Source organism: Amblyraja radiata, chromosome 20, assembly GCF_010909765.2.
Source record: "Amblyraja radiata isolate CabotCenter1 chromosome 20, sAmbRad1.1.pri, whole genome shotgun sequence".
Taxonomy (NCBI): domain Eukaryota; kingdom Metazoa; phylum Chordata; class Chondrichthyes; order Rajiformes; family Rajidae; genus Amblyraja; species Amblyraja radiata.
The window spans coordinates 43858962-43872834 of NC_045975.1; the positions used below are offsets into that span (position 1 = coordinate 43858962).

General features: G+C 46.2%; 1 protein-coding gene across 2 annotated transcripts in view; it reads left to right on the top strand.

The window, feature by feature from the left end:
• The window catches only part of LOC116984358 (tubby protein homolog), a 66977-nt gene that overhangs the window by 13451 nt on the left and 39653 nt on the right, over nucleotides 1–13873 (top strand). For both annotated transcript variants that reach the window (XM_033038511.1, XM_033038512.1), the window contains exons 2-3: nucleotides 10783–10834; nucleotides 13554–13716. In XM_033038511.1, coding sequence (XP_032894402.1) covers nucleotides 10783–10834; nucleotides 13554–13716 — 215 coding nt within the window. The remainder of the gene's footprint in view (nucleotides 1–10782; nucleotides 10835–13553; nucleotides 13717–13873) is intronic.

Sequence of the window (13873 nt, forward strand, 5' to 3'; positions counted from 1 at the left end):
ATAAGGGATGGATAGTCTGACTGCATCGTGTGTGATTTAGGAGTGATGAGAATGATTAGTGCCTTGTTTGATAAAAGATTGTTAATCTGATGTGTGTTCATTGTGATTACAACGTGATTAGTCTCATTTGCTGTGTCTTTTGATTATTGTTGATTCTGGGGTGATTTGTCAGTTTTGTGTTTGAGACTATTTGGGGCTGATCAATCTAATGTAACTGTAGTAGTCTTAGGGGATCAGTCTGAATTATCTGATTGAAATACAGGCATTTAGTTACTGGACCTCATTTGGGGGTAGATGACTCAATGCAGATTTAGTGGTGATTAGTTTGATTTGTGCTAATGTGATTAAAATATGTTTAAGGAGTGGTGTGTCCACTCTACTAAAATCACCCAACACTTACACAGGCCCTTTGGCCCATCAAGAATCCATCCTTTTTATAGCACTTGGCATGTATTGAGATGTTTTAACATTCTTCTGTGGAGAATTTAATCTGATTTAAATTCTATTTGCTGAAAGGTTCTGTAAATAGTTTATGTAGAGATTCGGCTGATGTTATCATTTGTAAGATCAAGGTTACAGTATCTTTGTGTTTGATTTTGGGGTAGGTTTTCTGATGTGCTGTGTTTGATTAAAGAGTGTTTAGTCTGATGTGTTGCTGACTTGATGAAAGGTTGTACAATCTGTTCTGTGTTATATTTAATCAGTATTTTGGCTGATTTCTTTGATTGAGGGGTGTTCAGTCATTTTCCCCTTTGTTTGATTTTGGGGCAGTTAGCATTATCTATGCACGACTTGACAAAGCGGTAATTTTATTTTCCTGGCTTGTATTGACTTTGATCAAGGATTGTTCAGCCTGATTTGTTATTTTATCAATGGATGATTAGTTTAATTTGCACTGTGTTTGATGCAGGGCATCGTAGGAAGGAACAGCAGATGCTGCTTTAAACTGAACATGGACACAAAAGGCTGGAGAAACGTCACCTATTCCTTTTCTCCACAGATGCTGTCTGACCCGCTGAGTTACTCCAGCTCCCTGTATCTATCTTTGATGCAGGGATGTTTGATATGAACTTGCTATTTGTTTAAGGAGAGATTGTTTTGACGTGCACTGCATTTGTTCAAGGTCTGATGTGTGCTGGATTTATTTTAGAGTTGTTTCATCTGAGTATTTTACTGGGAATTTTTTGTTGTTGCTACATTGATGAAGGGATATTTAGTCTGATTCAATGGAGCAGCAGTGGAAATGGTTGAGAGCTTCAAGTTCCCTGGCGTTAATATAAGAGCGTTATGCCCAGGTCATAGGTCACTCGCTATAAACATTCTCAGCAGCTGTGGTGCTGCGTTGTGTGCAGGGAAGCGTTTTGTCCGTGGTCGGGTTCGGGCCCGGATCTCCGGCGCTGCGGGCGTTGTTGAGTTGCTGCTGCGCCGTCTGCATCCCGTCCCTGTCCGGGGTGGTCCTGGGCTGGGGGGGTGGTGGCGGCCCCGGACTTGCAGCTGGCGCGAGGGGGAGGCCTGTTGGATGTCCCAGCGTGGCAGGTGGAGTTGAGCTGAGGTTGGCGCTTCTCCTCACTGGCTGTGGGCCTGGGGTCCGCTGCTCCGGGCCGGTGTCCTGTCGGTCCAGACGTCTTTAGCCGCCCCCGAACACTTGGGGGGGGGGGGGGGGGCCGGGGGCAGAGATGAGGATGGTCCAGTGGCGGTTCGGCAGCGCTTGCGTGCCGGGGACCCGGGTTCGATCCTGGCTGCGGATGAGGCGCGGGTGTGTGTGCATGTCTCTCTGCCGGTGCAGTCTCTCCCCCCCCCCCCCCGTTTCCTTTTCACATCTGGCCCCTCTATCGTGCAGTTACACCCCGCTCTCCCGCTACCTGGCACCCTTGTTCCTCAGATTAAATATTTTTTTACACAGTTTATACACTTAGCGCTTTGTTCGCTTTTTCTTTGACAAATCCCAAGATTCCTTGCGTTTTTCGGAATACCAAACTCGCTTATTACCAACAACCTGTCATGGACCAACCACATTGATGCAACAACCTGTCATGGACCAACCACATTGATGCAACAACCAAGAAGGCACACCAACGCCTCGACTTCCTTTGGAGACTAGGTTACAATAATTTGCCATGTCTCCAACAATGCTTACACTTCTACAGATGCGCCATAGAAAGCACACTGTTGGGTCGCATCACAGCTTGATTTGGGAACAGCTCTGCCCAAGACCGCAAGAAATTGCAGAGAGTTGTAGATGCCTCCCAGTCCATCACACAGAGCAGACTCCCCACCATTGACTACATCTACACTTCACGTTATCTTGGCAAAGCAGCCAACATCAAAGACTTGTACCACCCCAGTCATTCCTCCTTCACCCCGCTCCTGTCTGGCAGAAGATACAGACACTTGAAGGTGTGCGCTACCAGACTCGGGAACCGCTTCTTCCCCTCTGTTATCAGGCTTCTGAATGGAGAGGGTACTGTCCGATTCACCTCTACCCCATTGCGGACATTGGACTTTGTCTCTGGAACTGATGCGCTACAATGCTGAGAACTATATTCTGTATCTTCTCCTTTGCTTTACCTATTGTACTTGAGTTTGACTTGATTGTATTTGTCAACGGTACATCTGAGCTTTTGCAAAACAAAGCTTTTTCACGGTAGCTTGGTCCATGTGACAATAATAAATCTAAACCTCAATGTGATTTGTGTTGAATTTGATTGTGAATAATTGGGTCTGAGGTGTTGTTGTATTTAATTAAGGATTGTTTGTTCCTGTATTTCATTAAAGGGTGAATGTTTTTGTATTGGGTAAAGGTGATTAATCTAATTAGTGCTGTATTTGATTAAGAAGTGAACAGTCCAATTTGTTCTGCATTTGATTAATACATAATTAGATGGGTTTGTGTTGGATGTTAGGTTAGAATAGAGAGTGTGATTTGTTCTATCGGAGATGAAGGTATGTCTAGTGTCATTTGTGCTGTGTTTATTTTGAGAGATCCGCTTTGATTTCTGCTGTATTTGATTAAGGACAATTTGACTCGTGTGTTTGCTCAAGATATGTTTAATCTTGTTTTAGCCGTATTTGAAGAGGGGACAAATATTCTGATCCCGACGGTAATTGATTAGGAGATAAATAGTTTGTGAATGCTAGAGTTGATGAATGGATACATCAGTCTGATTTGAGCTGTACTTGATTAAGGAGTGATGGAAGAGAAATGCAGGACATGCTGCAGGGAACCAAGGATTTGGTTTATTGTTATCACAAATACATTGAAACACATTGTTAACATGCTATCTAGACAAATCATACCATGCATATGTACATCAGGTAGCACAAAAGAAAAAAATAAACAGTGCAGAATATAGGTTTGCAGCTACAGAAAAAGTGCCAAGGTCACAATGGGATAGGTTGGAAGATTGAAGATATATTCTTAGCACATGTGTATTCAAGAGAGAGTTGGATATGGGGATGAAGCAGGAACGGGGTACTGATTCTGGATGATCAGCCATGATCATATTGAATGGCGGTGCTGTCTCGAAGGGCCGAATGGCCTACTCCTGCACCTATTTTCTATGTTTCTATGTCCATTCATGACTCTGATAGCAGCAGGGAGAAGCTGTTTCTGAATCTGGTGGTGCATGATTTCAAGTTTTTACACCTTCTGCCCGAGTGGAGAGGGGAACGAGAGAAAGACTGGGGTGTGAGTGGTCGTTGATAATGTTGGCTGCTTTCCCAAGGCAGCATGAATTGTAGGTGGTGGGAAGTCTGGTCTATGTAATGGAATGGGCTACATCCACAACTCCTGCAATTTCTCACAGTCTTGGGCAGAACTGTTGCCAAATGGGGACATTCCAATTTTCATTTGTCTACTGAGGAAGTAGAGGCATTGGTGTGCTTTTCTTGGCCATATTGTCAATATAATTGGACCAGGACAGATGGTTGGTAATATTTATGCCTAGGAACTTAAAGTTTTTGACCATCTTGACGAGCATTTATTAATACTGAATGGACATGTAATCCATCTAGCTTTGTAAAATCAATAATCAGCTCTCTCATCGTGGAGATTGATTGAGAGGTTGTAGTCTATACAAGTCTATGAAGCTCTCTATCTCCTTCCAATATTCTGTCTCGTCATTGTTCGAGTTTCCGCCCAATATGATGGTGTTATCTGCACACGTGCAAATGAAGTTGGAGCAGATTTTGGCTGCACGGTCATGAGCAGAGCCAGGATTTTGCCATAAATGCCATAGGTGCCTTTTCATGCCTTTTTTTGATGATTTCAGGAAGATAATGCCTTTTTCACGATTGCCTAAATCAGCCTTTTTTTTTGCCGTTTTAACGTAACTTACAAGAAAATTTACACCACCGGGGCGAAACTCGGCTGTAAGTGGGTGTTAAGTGGTGATTGGAGAGGGGTGCGTGGGAAAGGGTCCAGTCTTTGCAAACTGGAGTCATGCTTTAAGTAGGTGTGAAGTGGTGATTGGGGAGAAGTAGGTGGGGAAGGGTCCAGTCTTTTCAAACTGGAGTCAAGCTGTGAGTAGGTGTGAAGTGTTGGTTGGGGAGGGGGTGTGGAGGTACCAGGGTTAAGTTTCTGTTTATCGAACCTACAGTAGAACTCATTCAGGTTGTTGGTCAGCTGATGATTGTCCAAGGAGTGGGGGGTTTTCCTCTTGTAGCCTGTGATTTCTTGCAAGCCCTTCCACACTGAAGAAGATTCATTTGCGGAGAACTTGCTCCTCAACTTCACAGAGTAGCTTTCCTTGACAGCTCTGATTCCTCTTCTTAGCTTGTACTTGGCCTGCCTGTAGAGGTCTGCATCCCCGCTCCTGTAGGATCTACCCCTGCAAGCGTCAAAATGCCTAAAGTCAAGTCAATGCCTTGTAAAAAAACTGAACGATTTGGTGATAGTGTACGGGAGTGATATATTCTCTACAGACAACTGTGTGCTGTTTTGCAACGCATTTGAGAAAGCAGTGAATCATGAGAATAAATATTTCATCTCCATGCATGTACAGACAGCTAAACACAAGTCGGCGGCAGACAGAGAAACTGAAGGTAGGAAATACGCAAGCTTGTCTCCTCACAACATTTACTGCTGGCTCCAATTGCAAATCTGAGTTTTCGAGTGATCTGTGCAACGCATTCATTGATGCTGGAATTCCACGGTGGAAATTGGAAAACAAATCTCTCAGAGGTTTTTTAGGGAAATACACAGAGGAACAAATACCAAGCGAGTCATAATTATGGAAAAATTATGTTGACAGCAACTTCAACATTGTTGTGCAGAAAATTAGAGATGAAGTTGCATGCAACAAAATATGGATCTCCAATAGACGAGACAACCGATGCTGTGGGGAAATATGTTGCCAATGTGGTCATTGGTACACTGGAGGCAGGTCAACCATCAAAGGAGTATTTCTTGACATCGGAAATATTGGAGAAGTCAAAGAGCTCAACTATTGCTCGGCTGTTTACATCTTCACTTGCTGTACTTTGTACTTAAAGTTCCTGGCGATGTAGGTAAAGACATCCAAGGAAAATGTGAGAGGGGTGATTTTAGCTAACAAAGATCTTGAAGAAATACAAAACATAGCTAAAGTTCTCAAAGGTAGTTGTAATGCACAAGATATCGACATGGATGTAGAGTTTGTAGCTTGTTTCAGGTATGCACCAGTGACCTCAGCTGGGGTAGAAAGATGTTTTTCACAACTGTAGCATATTCTGTCTGACAGACGGCATAGTTTAACACCAGATAATTTGAAAAAATGCTGGTATTTATGTGCAACCAGGCAACTATGGTCATTTAATGTAGTATACCTTTATAATTATCATTTTGAACCATATTTTGGTGGTGGAAATAAATGCCTTTTTATGCCTTTTTTGTCAATAAATGCCTCTTTCGTGCCTTTTTTGTAATTTTATTATGCCTTTTTGCCTGCCTATTTCAGAGATTTTTAGCGCCTAAACATCCTGGCTCTAGTTATGAGTGTACTGGGACCAGGGGCAAGGGGCTGTGTACAGTTGAGAGTGTATAAGGAGCAGGAGAAGAGGCTTTGAGGTTACATTTCGACACAACTTAATAGTCTGACAATACCATCCTGAATGAGTGAAACCCTAATTACATGTTTTGCAAAAGATCTATGTCTATAAATCTGTGCCCTTAAACTTTCTATTAATGTCACTGCAGTCAGATTTCCTGTGTAAAATTGTCAATAGATTTACAAAAAAACAAATGCCCAGCAGTGCAAACTTTAACTATGTTCGCACTGATAATCACCACAGCTTACAAACCAGCTAATGGTAAATTGATAGCTCTTTCCTTCTGTTAAGTTATCTGTAGTTAAACCAAGAGAGTAAATAAAAGTGTTGTGTATTTTATGATCACAGTTTAAAAGTGTTTCCGTTTGCAATTAAATCACCAAAGGGCCAACAGCATAATGAGAATCTTGCAGCAAAAGGCTTCCGGCAGTGGGAAACGGCATTTCGGAGAAACCCACTTGAACGCCAGAATATTTCAAATAATGAGGAAGAATCGATGCATTGTGGCAGGAAAATTGTAAATTAATTTGTTATCCACGTCATAACTCTGACCAGCTAGGAGTGCATTCTAGCAATCAATTGCACTATGACTGTGAAGCATTCAGTTTGCAATCTAGTGCAGACACAGAGGCATCTTTGTCTGTGATAAATTGTAGTCGGGCTCCTTTACAATGTCGATAGATCCATGTTCCTAAAATCTCACTGCAAATATTGATCCATTCACCAGTTGCCCATTCATCGCTGTGATGAGGATCGGCCCATTGACACACAGCTGTAGTCAGCGCTCACTATGGCAGACGCCGTCTGACATGAGGACCCATCTGAAGAGGGGTCTCGACCCGAAATACCACTAATCCTTCTCACCAGAGATGCTATCTGCCCCGCTGAGTTACTTCAGCATTTTGAGTCTGTCTTTAGTTTAAATCAGCATCTGCAGTTCTTTCCTACACATGATGTCAACCTAGTTTAGTTTAGATTAGTTTAGTTTAGTTTAGTTTACTGTCACGTGTACCGAGGTACAGTGAAAAGCTTTTGTTGCATGCCATCCAGTCAGCAGAAAGATCAGACATGATTACAATCGAGCCATTTACAGTGTATAGATATATGATAAGGGAATAACGTTTAGTGCAAGGTCCGATCAAGGAGAGTCGGATGGTCACCAAAGAGATAGATACTAGTTCAACACTGCTTTCTTCTTGTGGCTGGATGATTCTGTTGCCTGATAACAGCTGGGAAGAAACTGTCCCTGAATCTGGAGGAGTGCGTTTTCACACTTCTATACCTTTTGCCTGATGGGAGAGGGAAGATGAGGGAGTGGCCAGGGTGTGACTCCAACTTGATTATGCTGCTGGCCTTGCCGAGGGCAGTGTGAGGTACTCTCCAATAACTCCCTAATATCGTTTATTTCTATTAAGGTGTAATCACTCAAAAATCCACAGCATACAGACGATAGAACAGTGGTAAAGCTAGTCTGACAAGTACCTGTTCCTTCTGAGCTTAGCAATTGCGCAAATCATTCACTGAAATCAGAACACAATCACAGTGAAGGGGGTGCTTTCATGTACGAGTGTTCTCATTCAGCAAGATGAAGAACGGCACCCACAGGAGTGAACAGAAGTCACAGCCTACCCTCGGGTTCCATCTTCTCCTCGCATGGATAATTGGCTTGACTGGTAGTTAAAATATGTGCTGGCTGTTTTTCATTTAATAACGTGCTGATCTTAGCCGTACATAATAGATAACGGAGTTTTGACAGATTCAAGTTTTTCTATTTAAATTGAGCTGAAATTGTGTGCTCACTGGGAATGATCGCATCTCCCTGCAGTAGATTGACAGACAAATGTAACGTAATCTCCTGATCCTGACGCTTTGCTGAAGAATAGTTGAGAACTTCACAAGCAGTTGCTGCAAAGCTTGAAAAAAGAACAAGACACATTAGCTCCTCACAAACAACCATTCAGATTCCTTTCCAAGAACCTATCTGAAGGAAAGTTGGCAGGACAAGGTATTTTTCAGCAAGAAACCTGTTTATTGATAATATCAACAAAATGCAGCATTTGCTTTATTGATAATCGAAAATAACAAAATAATCCTATAATTTTAATATGAAAATCTCTCAACATTCCTAAATTGATCAATGAGTCAGAAATTTGTGGAATTGTAGATGGCAGATTGTCTAAAAATGCAGCGGGCAGGAGATAAGATGGAGTTGGCGGATCAATGACAGATGGTGTTTAATCCAGATAATTGTGGCAATATTGCACAAGTCAAATATTGGTAGGACATTTGGAGTAACAGACAGGGACCTTGACAAACAGAGAACTGGGAGTACAAGTGCATAGCTCATTGAAGGGGCAACACAGGGTAGTGACAGGGCATTTGGTGTGCTTGCCTTCAGAGGCCGATGCATTAACTATAAGAGTTGGGATGTCATGTTGCAGTTATGCAAAACGTTGGTTAGATAACATTGGGAGTGTAATGAGCAGTTCTGCTCACCACAGTACAACGAGGATGTGGTATCAATGGAGAGTGTGCAGAAGAGATTCACCAGGACATTGCCTGGAGTGGAGGCTGTAGTTATAAGGAGATCGGATAGGCTGGGCTTATTTTCACTGAAGCATAGAAGATTGAGGTTTGTCCATTTATAGGAAGTCTAGTTGGGAAAGATAGTGTAGAGGTCCACGCGTTGTGTAAACACTCCGTTTAATAAGTAAACGATGCAGCCCCGTTGCTCACGTACGCATCAAATTCACATTTAACTACAACTGTGCTGTCGTTCGTGAGCACACACGAGTTAAACTCCAACTGCCAATCCTTTGAATTCCAACCGCCTAACGGCCCGCTGCCCCCCCGTCCACGTGATTGGTCGGCCCCGGTCCACGCGAGAGTTTGAGCCCGACCAACGATGGTTCGATACCAAAATGGCTCAGCCCACCACATGACCGTGTTGCAGCACCTGGAAAGGTCCCTCGTAAGGTCTTTGCAGTGGCGTATGGTGGGAATCACGGCAAAGGAAGACGTGCTGGCAGTCCTGGAGGGCGGGTGGGACGTACGTGATGGTGAGTCCGTGGCGGGACGTTGGGACTGGAGAGAGCGTGCCCACCTTCTCCCAGACACGCGCCAGCATGGTCGTGGGTGGTTCCTGATGTCCACGTACAGCCGGGATGAAGTCCCCTAGGACCGTAAGTGGGGCGCCGTACACCAGCTCGGCCGAGAAAATTGGCAGATCCTCTTTCGGGGCAGTGTGTATGCCCAGCAGATCCCATGGCAACTCGTCCATCCAGTCCGGGCCCGTGAGCGGTGTCTTCAGGTGCCGGTGAAATCGCTCCACGGGTGGTCGGCCGTTGTGTGGTTCAAATGAGCGCCAAGCAGCCGGGCCATTGCTGACCATAGCTCGGAGGTGAACTGCCCACCTCTGTCGGAGGAGATGTCCACCGGCACACCAAGGCAGGCGATCCAGTGGGCAATGAGGGCACGTCACAAGTGGAGGTTTCTGAGAGCGGGACGGCTTCCGGCCATCTCGTGAATCGGTCCACGATGATGAAAAGATGGGTGACACCTCTGGTTGGGGATGATGGGTCTTGGCTATCCGGTAGACATGTCGCAAAGGAGCCTGGTGTCAGCAGGCCCGAATCACACATCCTCCAACAATAGGCCTGAGAGGGTGGTGTGGTAGGCGAGCATCTTTTCATCCCTTCGCTGGGGGGCTGCCATGGCCGTGTAGTCGACACTTGGGGCCAAAGCGTGGATGGCATTGATGGCGGTGTGGGTCAACGCATCTACGACCCAGTTCTTGCCTGCGATGTGCTGGACGCAAGTTGTGTACTCGGAGATGTAGGTCAGGTGACGCTGCTGCTGGGATGACCAAGGATCAGACACTTTGGCAAAGGCAAACGTGAGTGGCTTGCGGTCGGTGAAAGCTGTGAAACCCCTGCCCTCGAGGAAGTAGCGGAAATGCCGGATTGCCAGGTAGAGCGCGAGGAGCTCCCGGTCAAAAACTGAGTGGTTCAACTGAGATGAACAAGATGGCTCAGCCCACCACAATATAATCTTTTTTCCCAGGGCGGGAGACTCCAGAACCAGAGGCACAGGTTCAAGGAGATCTGAGGAGTAGGTTTTCACACAGATGGTGCTGTTTAGCCAGAGGATGTGGCTGAGGCAGATACAACTACTAGATTTCAAAGCTGTGTGGAGATGTACTTGGATAGGTACAGGATACTGAGTTGGATGATCAGCCATGATCATATTGAATGGCGGTGCAGGCTCGAAGGGTCTTAGCGGGTCAGGCAGCATCTCTGGAGAAAAGGAATAGGTGACGTTTTGGGTCGAGACACTTCTTCAGACTGAAGTACAATGTATGATGTGTAGGAAGGAACTGCAGATGCGAGTTTAAACCGAGGATAGATGCAAAATGCTGGAGTAACTCAGCGGGTCAAGCAGCATCTCTGGATAGGAATGGGTGACATATCAGGTTGAGACTGAGTCAAGGGAGAGGGGGATACAGAGTTAAGGATGCGTACGGTGTGAAAACGAGACATAGGCGATGTAGATCCAAGAAAATGTAAAATAGATCATTGTTAGATAGGAGAAGGTAACAACAAAGCAACAGAGATAAAATATAATTGAGGACAGTCAGACTGGCCTGAGAACTGGGAAGAGGGGAGGGATGGAGGGCAAGGGTTACTTGAAGTTAGAGAATATATGATGTTATTTTGCAACAGACATATTGTGATTGTTTGTATTTTTACTCTGCAGTGTCCTGGATGAGGAGAGCAGCAACCTGCGGCAACAGAAACTCGATAAACAGGTAACACCTTTACCCATTGCATATGATGCTGCTTGGTGTCTCTGTATCACTCTCGCTATATCAATGTTAGCAAACAGTCTTTGAGTCAACTAACGGCTAACTCATCCATTACTACGTGTTGGAGTATGCCAAGCTTTTAAAAAATATTTGCAGAACAAAATGGTCAAAGTGGAGGGGGGCGTGCACTTGTCGGCACCATTTATTTGGCGACCCTTTGCATACCTTGGGTATTGTAGCGCAAGGCAGAGTATTGTGGAGACTGCAGTACACTGAATGCTGGAGTCAGCAACATCTGCAAAGAGGACAAAATGTGTAGGAACTGCAGGTGCTGCGTTACACCGAAGATAGACATAGACAGCTGGAGTAACTCAACAGGTCAAGCAGCATCTCTGGACAGAAGGACCAGGTGACGTTTCAAGTCAAGACCCTTCTTCAGACTGAGTCAGGGAAGAGGGAGACGAGAGATGTGAAAAGGCACACAGTACAAATGAATGAAATGTATGCATAAGGACAAATCAAGGTCAGCAATGATGAGTGGGAGGAATCGGAGCGGGAGCTCTGCTACAGAGCTCTCATTGGAGAGAGGGTGAGAACTTCAAAGTGTGCAGGCACCCACATCTTGAGGAGATTTCACAGTGGAGCTGTCAAAATGCACAGGATGTTTTACTCCTTTATTACACCCAAGATAGACACAGAAAGCTGGAGTATCTCAGTGGGTCAGGCAACATTTCGGGAGAAAAGGAATAGGTGATGTTTCGGGTTGAGACCCTTCTTCAGGCTGAGAACATCTGTGAAGAATCAAGCAAAGAGGCCAGCCAGGTTATTGAAGTGTCAACGTGTCTCAATGGTACTTTGTCACGGGTACAGTGAAATTCATTTTTGTATAGAGTTTAGTGCAAGTATCGCCATACATCATAGATACAAAATAAGCATCTCAGATACAGTGCGTGTATAGGGAGGTTGCACGAAAGGTCACTGGGTCAAAGGGCTCGACGCACGGAGCCGCTAAATCCAACTGGAAGACATCCGTCACTTCCGGTATATGTTATTAATGCTAGAAACGCGTACTTTCCTACCTGTTAAAAACCGCCAAAATTTTGAATTTTTGCGCCAAAAAAAATTGTGGGAGTCGGGGCAAGTGTGAGAGACATGTACCCATCTTCAGAATTCCAAAAGTGAAGCGAAATGAAGGTATATAGAAGCGAGAACTGAAGGGACAACAACAGCTAAAGTGCTTGGTAAACATTGAAAATATTGGGAATTATCACGTTTGCTCACTGCATTTCATCAAGTGGCATTATTTGTGTTTTTTCTTGATTCCTTTGGTATCTAAAAATTCTCAGAAGTGATAAATCTGGCTGTAAATTTTTCTTCAGACGCGTTTTCATTTTGTATGTAAAAACCCACGAGAACTATGGGCGATTTAAAAAAAAATTACAGCCAGATTTATCACTTCTGAAACTTTTTAGATGCCAAAGGAATCAAGAAAAAACACAAATAATGCCTTACTGTTGATGAAATGCAGTGAGCAAACGGCCAATGTTTGCCAAGCACTGGCTGTTGTTGTCCCTTCAGCTCTCGCTTCTATCTACCGTCATTTCTCCTCACTTTTGGAATTGTGAAGTAGGCTAAATGTCTCTCACGCTTATCCTGATTTCCATAATTATTTACAGCGCAAAAATTGACCATTTCAGCGGGTTTTAACGGGCCCGCTACGCTGGAAATAATGGTAAGTGCCTACCTGTAGTACATCGCGTGTACTCCACTTGGAGTAGCCTAACAACAGTACGGGTCATGGGTCGTGACCCGACTGCCGTGAAACCTCCCTATAGCAGAAGAACACTTAGACAGTATACAGAGTCACCAGATTTGACACAATTTTCAAGTCCCAGTTGTTGTAAGTGCACCTTGACCTGACCATAAAAGATCTGTTGTTCTGGCAGCGTTGCAGGGTCGGTCTGGCCAAGCGTAGCCGTGGTGTCCTCCCCCTCCCCCTCCGCCTCTGCTCCACCGCTGCCGGCCGCACCCGGTGCACGTACCCGGCCTGTTGTAGCGGCGCCCGGCCCAGTCCAGCCCAGAACAGGGGGGGTTCCCCGGGGGGGGGGGGGTCCCGCGGGTGGCTGCTGCAGGCGCGGCTCCACACACATGCTGTACATGTACGAGCTGCTGCCTGCCAGCTGTTCATAGGGTTGTTTTAAAGATGCATAAGGACATTGGAGACTGTGTGCAGTTTCTATATATATATTGCACACAAACGGGTTTCCCAAGATCAGGATGATTGAATGTGTGTTGTTGCCGCTGTTGGCCGGGCCGTGGTTCCCGGTGTCTGGTCATCGTCACCCCTGGCTCCAGTCACACCCGCACACCGGAGAACCCGCTGACCAAGCTCGGCAACTAACGGGGAATCCCCGGGAGGGGAATCCCAGGAACAGGGGGGTTCCCCGGTGGGGTGGGGTTCCCCGGTGGTGGGGGGGGGGGGTTCCCCGGTGGGGGGGTCCCGCTGGTATCTCGGATGGAGAGGGGAGATCCTCGGCTATCCAAGGAGGGAGTGGTCACACTGGTATCCTGCCAGGGTCAGCGTCGTGCCCCTGAGGACTGGAGGAGGGAGGCTTGGGGATACCGTCCCCTGGGGCGGGTGTGGGGCGCAGTCTCTCGGCGGAAGGGCAGGCGGGTGCCGGTAAGCTGACCTCTCCCCCTCTCTCCCTCCCTCCCCCTCTAGCGGACTTTGTTGGAGCAGAAGCAGAAGCGCCGGCGCCAGGAGCCGCTGATGGTGCAGCCGAGCGGGGATGGCCGCTGCCGGGCCAGGCGAGCCCACCAGTCCGAGGAGCAGGCGCCGCTCGTCGAGTCTTACCTCAACAGCAACGGCAGCATCATCTACCACGGTGAGCCCGGGGCACCTGTAACCCCCTGCACCCTCCCCTGTACCCCCCCCCCCCCTCTCTCTCTCTCTCTCCCTGCGCCCACCCCCCTCTACCCTTGCGCCCCACGAACTCTTGCACCCTCTGGCCTGCAGCCCACTCTAACCCTGCACCCAGCTCC